At 40.9% G+C, this 17493-nt stretch overlaps 1 protein-coding gene across 5 annotated transcripts in view; it reads left to right on the forward strand.

Annotated features, from left to right (window-relative positions):
* Positions 1 to 1742: 1742 nt before the first annotated feature.
* PGBD2 (piggyBac transposable element derived 2) overlaps positions 1743 to 17493 on the forward strand; it is a 36684-nt gene continuing 20933 nt past the window's right edge. Inside the window, exons 1-4 of one of the 5 annotated variants that reach the window (XM_042931358.1) lie at positions 1743 to 1825; positions 4365 to 4432; positions 4919 to 5043; positions 17114 to 17177. In XM_042931358.1, the coding sequence (XP_042787292.1) occupies positions 17161 to 17177 (17 nt within the window). In that variant the 5' untranslated portion in view covers positions 1743 to 1825; positions 4365 to 4432; positions 4919 to 5043; positions 17114 to 17160. Of the gene's footprint in view, positions 1826 to 1919; positions 2163 to 4364; positions 4433 to 4918; positions 5044 to 17113; positions 17178 to 17493 lie in introns of those variants that run through there. The other 4 variants (XM_042931348.1, XM_042931367.1, XM_042931342.1 and 1 more) reach the window with 4 other exon arrangements.

Below are 17493 nucleotides of genomic sequence, written 5' to 3' on the forward strand. Positions count from 1 at the left end.
TTCAACCTCGCCCAGAAATGTAGTGTTTGTTTACTGGTAAGTCAGGAATTTTTTTTGATCAGTGCCAGTTTTCCATAATAGGCCCTCTCCATCCCCCAAAGGCAGATGAGGTCAATTCCACAATAAAACCCCTTGCCTTTACCCACAAGGAAAGTGGCCTTTCTAGGAACAATCCTTTTCCTTTGCTAGTAATTTTCTTGCCCCACCTTTCTTCTATAAAAAAACTTCAATTTTGTATAACTCCTCAGAACTTTCCTCCATTTGCTAGAGGGAATGCTCCCCAATTTGTGAATGATTTAATAAAACAACTTAGATCTTTAAATTTAGTCAGATGAATTTTTTATTTAACAATGAGCATACTGGAGACATTTTTAGTAGTCATAACTGGAGGGGCAAGGGTGTGGTGTGCTATTGGCACCTAATAGAGGACAGGGATGTTCAAATATCCTATAATCAGAATTTTCAGATTTAGCAAACAAAAATACATGTAGGGTAGTGTCTCCAAATAAAATACAGGACTCTCAGTTAAATTTGAATCTTAAATTAACACTGTTGTTTAGTTGAAAATCAAATTTAACTGGTCACCTTGTATTTTATGGTGACTCTACCCATAAAGCACAGGACAGACCCTCACAACAGAGAATTATCCAGGCCAAAATGTCCAGAGTATGGAGGTTGAGAAAACTTGTCACAGACCAGTGGTTTTCAAAACCTACTTTGTATCAGGATCACCTCAAGGGATGTTGGGCCTGCCCTCAGTTTCTGATTCAGTAGGTTTGGGGTGGAACTCCAGGATTTGCTTTTTTACCAAGTTCCCAGGTGAAGCAGCTATTGGTCTGGAAAACTGTTACCCAAAACTAAGTTCACCTCTTGGTGGATGTGGAGCCAAAATACACAACGAACCCAAAGAATAGGAAGAGTAAGAGTTTTACTTGCAACAGGTAAAGGGTGGTCTTTCCCAAGAGAGTCTCCTTGAACAACAAAATTGGGTAAATTTTAAGCTAAGGGAGCATGCATACTCCTGAAAGGCTTGCACAATGGGGAAGACAACAAGGAATTAGGGTAAAAGTCATCTTAAGTTGACTGTGTCCAGGTTGAACTCACAAGGTCCAACCAGATGAGCATTATCAATTCAATGGCTTCAATAGGTCTTGTACCTGAGTGCTCAAAGTGGTTTAGATTCTGTAAAGTTAACTCAAGTATGTGTGTCAGGTCAGTCTTCACTTTTGAGTCAGCACTGGGAGTTTTAGCACTGATTATGTTGTCCCTTACGTGACTAGGGTATCTTCTGGCTTGATAGCGGCTGTTTGCTTTTAAATTCTTTCACAAGATGGTCAGGGTCTTAAAATGACTTTTCTTATGTAGAGAAAGCGAAGTTTGTACTTTTCCAGAGCCCCCCCCCCCCCCCCCCCCCAACTCATTCTGTTTACAGAACCACCATCCTAGATAGAAAAAAGCCTCCTGCTTTTGTGACCAGGGGCGAGAAAAGTGCCTAGACTAGCACGGGAGAGAGCAGTGTGAGCGGAGCAAATAAGAGATTCTCCGGACACTTCTGCAGCTCAGACCGGTACTTCCAAGGTCCCTCTAGGCTCTGCGGAGGCCCTGGCCTCTCTGTGGTTGCTCGGGTTGGGGCGTGGTCGGGGGCGTGGTCGGGGGCGTGACTGGGGCGGGACACAGAAGGCAAGCCCAGGCGCCCAGAGCGCTCTGGTGCCGGACGTTGCGCGGCCGCGACGCCCGAGGCGGGCGCGGCCCGGCGCTTTGGGGTTCCCTGCCTCGCGCTGTGTCCAGCGCAGCTCAGCTAGCCTTCAGCCCGCACGGCGCGCAGGTAGGCGTCGGCCCGCTCGCGTTGCGGACCGCCCTGGTTTGGGTTCGGGAGCGGTGGGGCCTGGCGTTGCGTTTTCTCAACGGCATCCCAGGCTTTGGCCCTCAGCGCCGCGCGCGGATAGTGGTTACAAGGGACTGGTATGGGGACAATGGGCGTCTGGGCTCCTAAGGCCGAACAGCGGCACTCCCGCTGTAGGGCGGGAGGCGGGCTGAGGGCGGTGCGGACTCAGCCGAGAGAACCTAGAACCTTTGGGCTGGGCGGGAATGCGCTGAAGCAGGATGTACGGGAGTTGAGTGGTCGCCACCTGTGGGCGGAGTCCCTGCTGCGGAGAGACCTGGTAGGGGGCGAGTCTCGGGTCGCGCTCCCTCAGGGGAGGGAGCACCCTCAGGGAGGGGTGACCCTGAGCGGGGACTTGCTGGGTGCTTCTGCCTGCCTCTGCGTTCGCGGAGTGCCTTTTGTTTTCCTATTCTCCGTTTGATTTTGTAATGGGAAGAGGAGGGGAGGGGGCTGGTGTCTCACAAAGGCTTTTCCCCAGCCGTTTTGCACGTGGCTCAACTTTGAGGCATTTACATTTGTAAAATGTCTTATTAAAGAAATATTTTCGAAATAATTTCAGAATTAAGAAAAAGTTTAGAAACTAGTACAAAGAATTCTCATTCTATTCACTTGGACTCCCCAAATGTTAACATCTAATTTAACAGAACCGCAAAACTAGGACACTAACATCTACAGGTTCTATTCAGATCAGTCTGTTTGTCTAGCCCATTTCTTTTCTGTGGTATAGGATCCAAGTCAGTATTTAGTTGCATTTAGTTGTTTCATTGGACAAATTTACATTTTAACCAGTAGAGGCTCTCTCCCCTTCAGAGTGGCATTGGAAGCACCAGATCTCAAATCAGAGGCTCTTTTCTTCCTCCCTGCCAGGCCCAATAGAGAGTGGCAGCTTTGGTCATCCTCTGTGCCTTGACCCATCCTGGTCCTAGCCAGCCTCTCCTGATTCTCCTTCTACTTATCAGGCCTATCTCCTTTTGTCCTCAAATCTCTGAAGATGCCCTCCTTGGCCATCTTCTCTTTCAGTCTGGGCATCTTCCCTGGGTGATCTCTTGTGGCTTTAAGGATTGTTGTGGTTTTGAGCAAACCCAGGTCCAGCCCAGGTCATTTCTCTGTCCCAGACTTGCTTAGCCTGTGGCCTACATGATGCGTTTCTGGGTTATCACAAAAGCGTTTCTGCCTCAATATGAGCATAAGGCACCTTGAGCTCACTCACATCTGGTCCTCTTCTAGTGCCCCCAATTTCTGTGAATGACATCACCTTACCCTAGCCACCCAGACACTCCTGGGGAAGGCATCCCTTGTCAGCTCTTCCCCCAGCTCTAGCCTGCAGTCAATACAGATTTGGTTACCTTTTTGAATTCTCCCTGGGCAGGCCCACTTTTCTCTATGGGAACCACCATCCTGCCTTTTGTCTACCTGTACTTGCTTTGGTGCCCTCAGTTGGCTGCACCACAGTCAGAATAAGCTTGTTAAAATGTCCAAGTGATTGTGTCGTATTCTGCCTATAATCTTTAAAAATATTCCTTTGCTAAAAAAAAAAAAAAAATAGAGGGCTTATTTCTCACAGTTTCAGAGAATCTTTATAAGTATATTTTGGTAAGGGTCAATCATATATCAAGAGTTCCTAGTTCTGTTCTGAATAAGTGACTGAAAGTCAAAAGGTGAAGATGAAAATGAAGGCCTGATAAGGTGGATTAGGTTCCCTGAACTATGGCCATTTGCTCATTTGTTCAGTTCGGCAAGTATTTATTGGGTGCATACTGCATGCCAGGAGTTGTGTTGGCTTCTGGGGATATAAAGGTGAATAAATTTACCAGGCAACTGCCTGGCCATGGGGGCACTTGGTGAGGTCAACATACAGTAACTCTTGACTTAGATAAGAACATTGCAGGACATAGGGTGGCCTGAGCCTAGGCAGGGGCTCAGTAGGGGAAGGCTCAGGACCAGGCTGTTTAGTGGCCTTGATCTAATACCAAGGCCTGTGCAGTTGTGATCTGGGAAGCTCCTTGGCAGATTGTGAGGATGGGCCAGTGTCAGAATGACTGATTGGGGGCTGTCACTGAATGTCAGTGAGTGGAAGAGGACCGCCTAGGGCACAACAGAGAAAAAGGTAATGAGCTGAGCTGCTGAGGGTTAGGCATGACTGTGCAATGGTAAGCAGGTCACATTATCTGACCCCAAACTGGCCAGACGTGTTTGGATTTTATCCAAGTCATACTAAAGCACCCCTAATCAAACACAGGATTTCTGCAGCAAAATGTATGGATACCTACAGTTAGAAATAGAGATTGCAGAGAGCCTCACATCATTTTAGATTTTGCTGCCAGAGTTTGTTGGTACATTTTGAAGAATTGTTCAGTTTTCACAGCATTTTTGACTTCTGAGAATTGTGGGGGGAGGGATTGTGGATCTCAAATGATAGCTAACACTTTTAGAGCTGGGCCCCTTGTATGTGCTTCACATGCCTTGACTCTTATCTTCACAGTGACCCCACTAGGATTGGTACCATGGAAGATATCATTTTATAGGTGAGGAGATGTGGGCACAGACAAGGTTAGCGACTTACCCATTGTTACAGAGCTTGCCACTGGTGGCTCCATGGTCTACATTCTTACCAGGCTGCAGATTTGTGAATGGGAGGTGGGGAGAGGGGTTGAAGGACCAAGGTCTTTCTCCTACTGTTTAGACACCTAGCATCTATAGCCAGCCTGCCTGAGTGCTGAGGAAGGTCAGAGGAGGAGGGAGGTGGGAGGCCCATAGAGGTTATAGTCACATACTCAGATACACACTCAGATATAGTCACATACTCAGGCTTGTGGGACTTGTTTCCATGATGCCTGCATCTTGTGTGGTTGGGCTGTAGGGGAATTTATATGCAGCGTCAAGTAGACCAGAGGAAGAGGTGAGGTGGTCAGAGACGCTGTGTGGACCAGCTGGGATGTGGGCTGGCTGGGCTTTGAGAAATAAGGATTCTGTAAAGAGACTCTTCATGAGACTATAGAGTGGGGAGATAACTGTTTTCTAATTTTCTTCCTCTAGTTGTGCAAGATACATGTGTTCTGGAACACCACAGAATACCTTCTGCCTGCCACTCCTTCATCACCGGAGACAGCAGTCTTCCTGAGGGGCACAGAGTGGATCAACTCGCTAGTATTTGCTCACGGGTGTGCAAATATCCTTGTGCCTTTGTGTGTGTCTGTGTGAGTGTGCAAAAAATATATAAAGTGCATGTGAACAAAAATAATGAAACAATGTTGAATATCCTGCTCAGTTTAAGAAATGGAACCTTATCCAAACCTTAGAAGTCATTTATCTGTCTGCTCCAGTTCATCTTTTCTCTTCAGAGGTAACCACTGTCCTGAAGTATCTTTTAATCATTTCCTTGCATTTCTTTATGGTTTTACCATGTGTATGTATGTATTTCCAGATAATACATACTTTAGTTTTGTTTACCTTTTTGGTCCTTATAAAATGAATGCATGTAATGAAGTATGTGGGTTTTTTTTGCTAATGAATTTTTTTGCTAATGAGTTTTTTTGCAATTCATTCAGTGGTGTGTGTGGCTGAAGTTCTTCATTCACTTTTTTTGTTGTATTTCATTATACAACAAAAAAAGGGAGATCCTTTTTTGTTGTCATAACTGGCAAGTGAGGTGCTACTGTCTCTAATGGGTAGAGGTCATGCATGCTGCTAAACATTCTGTAATGCACAGGACAGCCTCCCCATCTCCAGCCCTCCCACACACTGAAGAATTGTTTAGTCCCCAGTGTCATTGCTGAGGCTGAGAACTCCTGCCCTAGGGTAAATACTTGGGGTGGATTGCTGGGTGTGAGTTTGGGCATAGATACTAATGCACCTTTTACACTCCTTCCAGCACTATGAGGGCTCTTGTATGACTCATGGTCCTCTCCAATACTTGATAATGTCTGCCTTTAAAATTTTTGCCAACCTAGTGAAGTGATGTGTGAAATGATACCTCAATCGTGATTGAAATTTTTATTTCCCTAATAATAATGAGATTGACTGTCTTTTCATGTTTGCATGCTGTTTGTATTTCCTTTGAGAAGTACCTGCTGATATCCTTTTACCCATTTTCCTGTTGTGTTATTTGTGTTTTTCTTAATTGTTCCTCTGATTTCTTTGTATATCTTAGATTCTTTGGGTCTCCTAGATACTAATCCCTTATATTTGTTACAGATAACTTTTTCTATTTATGAGTTTTTTCTGATGAACTAAGAAGTTCTTAATTTAAATGTGGTATAATTTATCATTTTCTTTATGGTTAATACTTTCTGCGGAAAGATGTGGTTCTTGCTGGTCCCCAGGTGGATGTGACTGCCTTTGGGACCACATTCAGTCAAGGCTGCAGCTGAACCACAGGGACTGCTTCAGGGACCACAGCTGGGACTAAGATTAGCTGGTCTGCCACTGGGGGATTGGGTCGGTGTGTCTCCCACTGGTTCCCTGGACCTACCCTAGACTGTGGCAGAGAGAGGCTGAAACCATGTCTGAGGGCTGCTTCTGGGTCCACAGCTGACACTGAGGTCAGCAGGCCTCATACTAGAAGAATGGATGGGTGCTGCTGGGTCCCTGGGTGAGCAGGACTAAAGGCAGGACTAGAGCCTGGACACAGGGGTGCTTTGGGATCCGTAGTCTGGTCCAAGGCTGGGGGACCTATTATTGGTGTGTGGACACTGTGGCTCTTCCTAAGTTCCTTGGCACATGGGATTGGTTGCAGGACTATGGCCAGGCAGGCCTGGAGCTCAGTCTCTAGGGTGTTGAGGCTGCCTTTGGTTTGTAGGCCACGCTGCATTTGGTGAACTTGCCACCAGAGTGCTGGCCTTTTTTTCAAAGAAGCTTTCCTTAGTCTTGGTTCACCCCAGTTTAGAAGCCTGCTACCTGGATCCCAAAGCACCTACAAAGGCACTTTTCTGTGGTTGGCTGCCAAATCATTGTGTGGGGAGACACAAGATAGGGACTTTCTGTTCTTCCATCTTGCTGACATCACTGCTGTTTAGGATAGACCAAACATTGTCAGTTTTGCTGTTCAGGTCTCAGTAATTTTGTCTGCTTGATCATTAATCACTGAAAGAGGTGTATTGAATCTCTCACTACTGTGATGGATTTGTCAGCTTCTGCAGTTAATTTTTACTTTATTTTGAAGTTGTTATTAAGTGCATAAAATTTAAAATTATTATATCCTTCTAGCAAGTAGGAGATTTTTTCTCTAGAAGTTACCTTCTTTTTCTCTGATAATTGTAAAAATTAACATAAAATAAAATTTGCCATATTAACTGCTTTTCACTAGTGTTAATATACTCAAATTGTTTTACAGCCAATCTTGAGAACACTTTTATCTTGCAACATTGAAACTCTATACCCATTAAGCATCATCTCCCCATTTCTCCCTCTACCCTCCCCACTGGTGTTAGCAACCACCCTTCTACTTTCTGTTTCTATGAATTGGAATAATTTAGATACCTCATATAAATGGAATCCTACAGTGTTTGTCTTTTTGTGATTGGTTTATTTAGCATAATATCCTTAAGTTTCATCCATGCTATAACATGTAACAAGATTTTATTCCTTTTTGAGACTGAATAATACTCCATTGTAAGTATATACCACATTTTCTTTATCTAGCCATATATATATATATATCATATATATATGATATATATATATATTTAATTTTAATATATTTATTAATTTAATATATTTAATAAATATTTAATTTAATTTAATAACATATATAGCCATATATATATATGATATATATATATATATATTTAATTTTTATTTAAGTACAAGTTAACATACAGTGCAATATTGGTTTCAGGAGTAGAATAAAATGATCCATCACTTACATACAACATCCAGTGCTCATCATCACAAGTGCCCTCCTTATTACCCAGCACCCATTTAGCCCATCCCCACCCACCACTCCATCAACCTTGTTTGTTCTCCATCATTAAGAGTCTCTTATGGTTTCCTTCCCTCTCTTTTTTTTCCCTCTTCCGTATGTTCATCTGTTTTGTTTCTTAAGTTGAATATTTGAGTAAAATTATGTGGTTATTTGTTTTTTTCTGAATGAATTATTTCACTTAGCATAAAATACTGTAGCTCCATCCACCTCTTTGCAAATGGCAAGATTTCATTCTTTTTGAAGGCTGAGTGATAATGTTCCTGTGTGTGTGTGTGTGTGTGTGTGTGTCCATGTGTCCATGTGTCCATGTGTCCATTCTTTATCCATTCATCAGTTGATGGACGTTTGGGCTCTTTCTATAGTTTGGCTATTGTTAATAAGGCTGTGATAAACGTTGGGGTGCGTTGACCCCTTTGAATCTGTATTTTTGTATCCTTTGGGTAAATATCTAATAGTGCAATTGCTGGATTATAACGTAGTTCTATTTTTAACTTTTTGAGGAACCTCCGTACTGTTCTCCAGAGTGGCTGTACCAGTTTGCATTCCCACCAGCAGGGCCAAAGGGTTTCCCTTTCTCCACAATCGCGCCAATGCCTGTTGTTTCTTGTGTTGTTAATTTTAGCCATTCTGACAGGTGTGAGGTGGTATCTCATTGTGATTTTGATTCATATTTCCCTGATGATGAGTGATGGTGAGCATCTTTTCATGTGTCCATTAGCCATCTGGCTGTCTTCTTTGGAAAAGTTTCTGTTCATGTCCTCTCCCATTTCTTTACTGGATTATTTGTTTTTGGGTGCTGAGTTTGGTAAGTTCTTTATAGATTTTGGATACTAACCCTTTATCAGTCAGATATATCATTTGGAAATATCTTCTTCTGTTCCCTAGGTTGTTTTTCAGTTTTGTTGATAGTTACTTCACTGTGCAGGATCTTTTTATATTCATCAAGGTCCAATAGCCCATTTTTGCTTTTGTTTCTGTGCCTCCGGTGATGTATCTAGTAAGAAGTTGCTGTGGCCAAGGTCAAAGAGGTTGCTGCCTGTAATACAGCAAAATTCCTCTAGAATTTTGATGGTTCTCTGTCTCACATTTAGGTCTTTCATCCATTTTGAATTTATTTTTGTGTATGTTATAAGAAAGTGGTCTAGTTTCATTCTTCTGCATGTTGCTGTCCAGTTTTCCCAGCACCATTTTTTAAAGAGACATTTTTCTATTTGATACTCTTTCTTGCTGTGTTGAAGATTAATGGACCATATAATTGTGGTTCCATTCCTGCATTTTCTATCTGTTTCATTGATCTGTGTGTCTGTTTTTGTGCCAGTACCATAGTGTCTTGATGATTACAGCTTTGTAATAGAGCTTAATATCTGGAATTGTGATGCCTCCAGCTTTTCTTTTTTTTTTCAGGATTGCTTGGCTATCTGGGGTCTTTTCTGGTTCCATACAAATTTTAGGATTCTTTGTTGTAGCTCTGTGAAAAATGCTGGTGGTATGGGGTCAGGATATTGACAGGGATTACATTAAATGTGTAGATTGCATTGTGTAAAATGTAGACATTTTAACAATGTTCTTCCAATCCATGAACATGGAATGGTTTTCCATTTCTTTGTGTCCTCTTCAGTTTCTTTCATAAGTGTTCTATGGTTTTCAGAGTACAGATCTCTTACCTCTTTGGTTAGGTTTATTCCTAGGTATCTTACGGTTTTTGGTGCAATTGTAAATGGGATTGATTCCTTGATTTCTGCTGTGTCGTTATTGTTGTTTAATGCAATACATTTCTGTACATTGAAATTGTATGCTCCAATTTTGCTGGATTCATTTATCAGTTCTAGCAATTTTTGGGTGAAGTCTTTTGGGATTTCTAAATAGAGTAACATGTCTTCTGCAAATAGTGAAAGTTTGACTTCTTCCTTGGTGATTTGAATACTTTTTGTTTCTTTTTGCTGTCTGGTTGCTGAGGCTAAGACTTATAATACTATGTTAAATAGTATGGTGAGAGTGGACAGCCCTGTCTTCTTCCTGACCATAGAGGAAAGGCTCTCAGTTTTTCCCCATTGAGGATTGTATGAGCTGTGGGGTCTTTCAGATACGGACTTTATTATGTTGAGGTATGTTTTATCTATCCCTATTTTGCTGAGGGCTTTTTTTTTTTCAAGAATGTATGCTATACTTTGTCAAATACGTTTTCTGCATTTATTGAGAGGATCATATGGTTTGTGGCTTTTTTTTTTAATGTGTATCATATTGATTTGTGAACACTGAACCACCCCTGAATCCAAGGAATAAATACCGCTGATCGTGGGCAATAAATCTTTTAAGTCCTGTTGGATACAATTTGCTAGTATCTTGTTGAGGATTTTAGTATCCATGATCATTGGGAATATTGGCCTGTTCTCTATTTTAGTGGGTTCTCTTTCTCATTTTTGGATTAAGGTAATGCTGGCCTTGTAGAATGAGACTGGATGTTTTCCTTCCATTTCTGTTTTTTGGAACAATTTGAGCAGGGTATATATTAACTTTTCTTTAAATGTCTGGTAGGATTCCCCTGGCAAGTTGTCTGGCCTTGGACTTTTGTTTGTTGGGAGATTTTTGATAACATTCAATTTCTTGGCTAGTTACGGGTCTATTCAAATTTTCTATTTCTTCATGTTTTAGTTTTGTTAGTTTGTATTTTTCTAGAAACTTGTCCATTTCTTCCAGATTGCCCAGTTTGTTGGCATATAATTTTTCTTAATATTCTCTTAGAGTTGTTTGTATTTCTGAAGTGTTGGTTGTGATGTCTCCTCTTTCACTTGTGATTTTATTTATTTGGGTCCTTTGTCTTTTCTTTTTGATAAGTCTGGCTAGGGGTTTATCAATTTTATTAATTCTCTCAAAGAACCAGCTCCTCGTTTTGTTGATCTTTTTTTTTTTTTTTTTAATTTCTATACCATTTATTGTGCTCTAATCCTTATTATTTACCTTCTTCTGCTGGCTTCAGACTTTATTTGCTTTTCCTTTTCTAGCTTCATTAGGTGTAAGGTTATTGTGTAACCTTGTGTATTGAGACTTCTCTTCTTTTTTGAGGTAGGCCTATATTGTGATCTATTTCCCTCTTAGGTCTGCCTTTGCTACATCCCAAAGGGTTTGGACTGTCGTGTTTTCATTTTCATTTGCTTCCACGTACATTTTAAATTCTTTAATTTCCTGGTTAATCCTTTTCATTCTTCAGTAGGATGTTCTTTAACCTCCAAGGGCTTTCCATATTTTTTCTTGTGGTTGACTTCAAGTTTCATAGTATTGTGATAGGACAGTATGAAGGGCATGATCTCGATATTTCTGTACCTGTTGAGGACTGATATGTGACCTAATGTGATCTGTTCTGGGGAATGTTCCATGTACACTTGAGATGAATATGTATTCTGTTGCTTTAGGATGAAATGTTCTGAATATGTCTGTTAAGTCTCTCTGCTCCAGTGTGTCATTCAAAGCCATTATTTCCTTGTGGATTTTCTGCTTAGGTGATCTGTCCATTACTGTCAGTTGGGTGTTAAAGTTCTCTATCAATGAGTTTCTTTATGTTTGTTATTAATTGATTCTTATATTTGGGAACTCTCAATTGGACCCTAAGTATTTAAAATTGTTAGATCTTTTGTTTTTAATTTTTTAAATGTTTATTCATTTTTGAGAGAAAGAGAGACAGAGAGAGAGAGAAAGAGCATGAGCAGCGGAGGGTCAGAGAGAGAGAGGGAGACATAGAATCTGAAACAGGCTCCAGGCTCTGAGCTGTCAACACAGACTGCAACACGGGGCTCAAACCCACCAACCATGAGATCATGACCTGAGCTGAAGTCAGACACTTAATCTCCCCAAATTGTTAGATCTTCTTGATGGATAGACCGCTTAACTGTGATGTAATGCACTTCTTCATCTCCTGTTACAGTCTTTGGTTTATTTTTTATTTATTTATTTTTTGCTTTATGTTTTTTAATTTTTTTTTTAATTTATTTTTTATTTAAATTCAAGTTAGTTAAAATATATTGTAAAAATGATTTCAGGAGTAGAATTTAGTGATTAATTACTTACATATAACACCCAGTACTCATCCCAACCAGTGCCCTCCTTAATGCCCATCACCCATTTAGTGCATCCCCCCATGCAGTATCCCTTCAGCAACCATCAGTTCCCTGTATATAAGAGTCTCTTATGGTTTGCCTCCCTCTCTGTTTTTGTCTTATTTTTCCTTCCCTTCCTCTATGTTCATCTGTTGAGTTTCTCAAATTCCACATGAGTGAAATCATGATTATTTGTCTTTCTCTGACTATTTTGCTTTACATATACACTCTAATTCCATCCATGTTGTTGCAAATGGCAAGATTTTATTCTTTTTGATCACCAATTAGTATTCCATTGTACATATACACCACATCTTTTTTTTTAAATATTTAAAAAAAATTTTATTTATTTTTGAGAGAGAGACAGAGTATGAGTGGGGGATGGGCAGAGAGAGAGGGAGACACAGAATCCAAAGCAGGCTCCAGCACAGAGCCTGACGTGGGGCTTGAACTCATGACCTGAGCCGAAGATTGGATGCGAGATCATGACCTGAGCCGAAGTCGGACGCTTAACCAACTGAGCCACCCAGGCGCCCTGATATATACCACATCTTCTTTATCCATTCATCAGTTGATGGACATTTGGGCTCTTTCCATAATTTGGCTGTTGTCGATAGTGCTGCTATCAACATTGTGGTGCATGTGTTCCTTTGAATCAGCATTTTTGTATACTTGGATAAATACCTAGTGCAATTGCTGGGTCGTAGGGTAGTTCTGTTTTTAATTGTTTGAGGCACCTCCATACTGTTTTCCAGAGTTTGCATTTCCACCAAGAGTGCAAAAGGGTTCCCCTTTCACAGCATCCTCACCAACATCTTGTTACTGTCTTTGATTTAAAATGTAATTTGTATGATCTAAGTATGGGTACTGTGGCTTTCTTTTGACAGCCATTAGCATGATAGATGATTCTCCATCCCCTCACTTTCAATCTGCAGTTGTCTTTAGTTTAAAATGACTCTCTTATAGGCAGCATATTGATGGGGTCTTGGTTTTTTCTTGTTGTTGTTTTTAATCTGTTCTGACATCCTGTGTCTTTTGATTAGAATATTTAGTCCATTTACATTCAGAATGGTTATTGAAAGATATGAATTTAGTGCCATTTTGTTACATGTAAAGTTGGTGTTTCTGGTGATGTTCTCTTTTCCCTTCTATCCTTTTTGGTTTTGGTTTTTTTTTTCCCCACTCAAAGAGTCCCTGTTACTATTTCTTGCAGGGCTGGTTTAGTGGTCATGAACTCCTTTAGTTTTTGCTGGTCTGAGAAACTCTTTATCTCTCCTTCTATTCTGAATAACATCCTTTCTGAATAAAGTATTCTTGGTTGCATATGATTCCTATTCAGCACATTGAATATATCATGCTATTCCCTTCTCTCCTGTCAAGTTTCTGTGGACATCTGTTGTGAACCTGATATGTTTTCCCTTATAGGTGAAGGACTTTTTTGCTCTGTGCTTTCAGGATTTTTTCCTTGTGTGTATTATTTTGTGTATTTGACTATGATGTGTCTTCATGGTGGGTAACTTTTGTTGAATTTAATGGGAGTTCTCTGTGCTTCTTGGGATTGTGGTGTCAGTTTTATTCCCCAGATTAGGGAAGTTTTCGGCTATAATTTACTCAGATAACCCTCTACCTTTTTCTCTGCATCTTCTGGGAATGTTATAACAGTTTAAGGAGTCACTGAGTTCCTAAAGTCTATATTTGTGATCTGAAACCTTTCTTTTCCTCTTCAGCTTCATTGCTTTCCATAATTTTAGATTCTGTATCACTGATTCTTACCTCTGCGTCCTCTCTGTCATGGCACCCATTCAGGTTTGTATCTCGGTTATAGCATTTTTAATTTTGGCCTGACTAGTTTTTAGTTCTTTTGTCTTTGTAGTAATGGATTCCTTAGTGTCTTCTATGCTTTTTTCAATATCAGCTAGTACCCTTAAAATTGTTGTTTCAAATTCTAGTTCAGACATCTTATATCTGTGTTGATTAAATCTCTGGCCATGAATTTTTCCATTTTTTTCTTTTGGGATGGGATGAATTTCTACTTGTCACTTTGGAGGTCAAAAAAAAAAAAAAGTGAGGGAGAAAGAGATAGAGAAGAAAGCAGGCTAGATCTTCAGTGTGTTTTGGTCTCCTTGTTAAGAGACACTTGATCCAAAATAAAAAAGAAAAATAAAACAAATAGAATAAAATAATAATTTAAAAAATAAAATAGCGTGTGGGTGGCTTAGCCAGTTAAGTGTCTGACTCTTGCTTTTGGCTCAGGTCATGATCTCACAGTTTGTGAGATCGAACCTCACATTGGGCTCTGTGTTAACATTGCAGAGCCTGCTTGGGATTCTCTCCCTCTCTGTCAGTTCCTCCCCTACTCACTCGTGCACACTTTGTCTCTCTTTTATAATAAATAAACAATAAAAATAGAAAAAGAATAAACAAAAATTCCTTTCTCTGTATTTATATATACATATGTACATATATGTATGTGTATATATGTGTGTGTATATACACACACATATATACACATACATATATATAAATCCAAAGGAGGCTAGATCCTGTTTCCTCTAGAGCTGAAGCTTTGTAGCACTTTATTATCAGTAGACTTGGTGCATGTGAGGGATTTGTGCTGATATTCTGGGGTAGGAGCTGATTGCTCTGATTATCAGGAGGACTTGCCCTAGTCAAGTTGTACTTGCAGAGCACAGTGGGGTGAGGCTTTCAGTAAGCAGCTCCAGCTTCCACTTGGTGATGCTGTTTTGTTCCCTGAAGTTGGTCAGAGTTGAAGGATGGGGGAAGAATGGTTTTTCCCTGCTTTCTTATCTCTGGATCAGGGACCTCATGCATACTGCTCCTCAGGAAGCCCTCACAGATGATCAAAGAGTCACCCCTCCTTTGTTCCAAGCTTCTGTCAGATACCCGTCATCATCCTATGTATGAACTGTCTGCCTACCAGGAGGCACAGCACTTCTGTGTTTTATCTGTGGCATGACTGAGTTTCAAAACTCACCCTGAGGTGCAGACTTCTGCTGATCCTCTGGGGGAGGGTCTTGCTGTGTGCTGTGGCCAGTGCTGGCAGTCCCAGAAAACAGTCATGTGGCTGCACAGCAGTTTGGAGTTTATGGTAAATCACAGCACAAAGCCAGCACCAAGGTTTGCTGTCCTCAGCCAGTATCTTTGTTCCTTTGCTGATGAACAGGGCAGTTCAATGGCTCCTGCAGGATCTTTTGCCCCCAGAGAGGCCATATCACCTCTACCAATGCACCCCAGACAGGGGAACTCTTTCTTCCTGTCTGATCCAGGGGATCTGCCTGCTCCTGGGTGTCTGCCGTCCTTCCCCACCAGAACACTGCTAATGCTGCCAGGCATGACCACGGTGATGGCACTGATCTCTGCAACTTTAGACTCTGCACTCTGCTGTTTATAAAACCTCCAATATTAAAACCCTTTCCTTTTGCCACTCAGTGGTTTTGGGGAAGAGTTTTCTTGTGCAATCCCCTGCACATTTTCACTCTTTTTCTCACTCTTTCTCTCATTCTCTTTAACTCTTTTTTGTCCATATTCAGGGCTCCATGTCCTTTGCAGCACCTGCAGCGCTTTTCTCTCTTAAATCAGTTCTTTGCACCTCATACCTTCCTCAAGGTGGTCTTTTTTCTGCTTGTAGATGTGCAACTTTGTTCTCTCAGTCCTCAGATTGGTTTCTTGGATGTTCATAATGATTTGATATTTATCTAGTTGTGGTCGAGGAAGGAGACAAACTTAGGGTCACCCTACTCCTCTGCATTTGTAACCTGGGGCCCAAGATTTTGTTCTTTTTATGGGTGAATAATATTCTATTGTATCACATATTTTTAATCCATTCATCTATTCTTTTTATAGTTCCTAAGATATGAAGTTAAGTGTTTTTTTTTTTGGATCTTTCTATCTATTTAATGTATGTGTTTATAACTATAAACTTCTCTCCTAGAAATCATTTGCTGCATCCTATATGTTTTGATATATTGTGTTTCTTTTTCATTTGTTTCAAGATACTTTTTATTTTTTTAAATATTTTATTTATTTTTGAGAGAGTGCAAGTGGGGAGGGGTGGAAGGAGAGAGGGACAGAGGATCTGAAGCGGGCTCTGCACTGACAGTAGCGAGCCTGATGTGGGGCTTGAACTCACGAACTGCGAGATCATGGCCTGAGCTGAGGTTGGATGCTCAACCCACTGAGGCACCCAGGTGCCCCTTAGTTTTTTTTAATGTTTATTTACTTATTTTTGAGAGAGAGATAGAGCACATGTGCAAGTGTGCAAGCATGAGCAGGGGAGGGGTAGAGAGAGAGGGAGAGAAAGAATCCCAAGCAGGCTCTGTGTTGACAGCGCAGACTCCCAGATCCCGATGCAGGGTTTGATCTCATGAACCATAAGGTCATGACCTGAGCTGAAACCACTTAACCAACTTAGCCACCTATGCACTCCAACAAGATATATTTAAGTTTTCTTTTTAATTTCTTCTTTAATCCATTGGTTGTTAAGGAGAATCTTGTTTCATAGTCAGTTCTTTACATATCTAGGACTTCACTGTCAAATGCACTGGCCGCTGGCTAGGAATATATGACTATCTACATTAAAATTAATTGAAATCACATAAAATTAAAAATTCACTTTCTCAGTCACAAGCCATATATCAGATGTTTAATAATCATAGGTGGCTCATAGCTACCATATTAGGTACCAATGATACAAAACATTTCCACTATTATAATAACTTTCATTGGCAATCCTGATATAGAATAATAGTTGTTCACCAGGAGCAATTTTTACCCTATGGGACACTTGACAATATCTGGAAACATTTTTGATTTCTACAAATAAGGGATGGGTATTCTGGTTTCTTTTGGATAGAGGGCTGGAGAGCTATTAAACATCCCATAATACACAGGACAGCCCCCCCACAGCAAAGACTCATTCAGCCAACATGACAATAATTCTGATGGTGGGAAACTCTGCCCTACAATGTATTTTGATGTGAAGTGTGAGGTGGAGATCTTGTTGTTTTTCCCTCTGCTTAACCAGTTGGCTAGACACCATCCCTGTCCCTGTATACTCAGTCCATTTACTCTGCTGGTGAACCTTAAGCTAGAGATGTTTTTTGTTTTTGTTTTTGTTTTCCTTAAATGGTCTAGAAAGTCCTGTTGCCTTTCTACTTAAGATACGATTTTTAAAAATCAATTTCTGTTGCCTTACAGATTCTTTGACTTTGCACATAAAGACCACTCTGTGTTCCCAGAATATCATGGCTTCAACTTCAAGGTAAGTCCTGTTTGATGAAAGACTTTATGCAAGTGATTAATTCTCTTTGAAATGCCCAAGCCCATGACATTTTTAGCCCTTAGTCTTACTGACCTCACTAAGCATTTGGTCTCTAGAAGGAAAAAGTAGGAAGAGAGAGGAGACTGGGAGGATGGAGAAAAGGTGAGGCAGACAAGGTCGGGTGTGTGGGATAGGTGTGGCCCTGTAGTTCCAGTGTCTATACTTGATCTAAAAATGTGATTTACTTTCTGGGGTGCCTGGGTGTCTCAGTCGATTAAGTGTCTGACTTCAGCTCAGCTCATAATCTCATGGTTTG

Source organism: Panthera leo, chromosome A1, assembly GCF_018350215.1.
Source record: "Panthera leo isolate Ple1 chromosome A1, P.leo_Ple1_pat1.1, whole genome shotgun sequence".
In the NCBI taxonomy this organism is placed as follows: Eukaryota; Metazoa; Chordata; class Mammalia; order Carnivora; family Felidae; genus Panthera; species Panthera leo.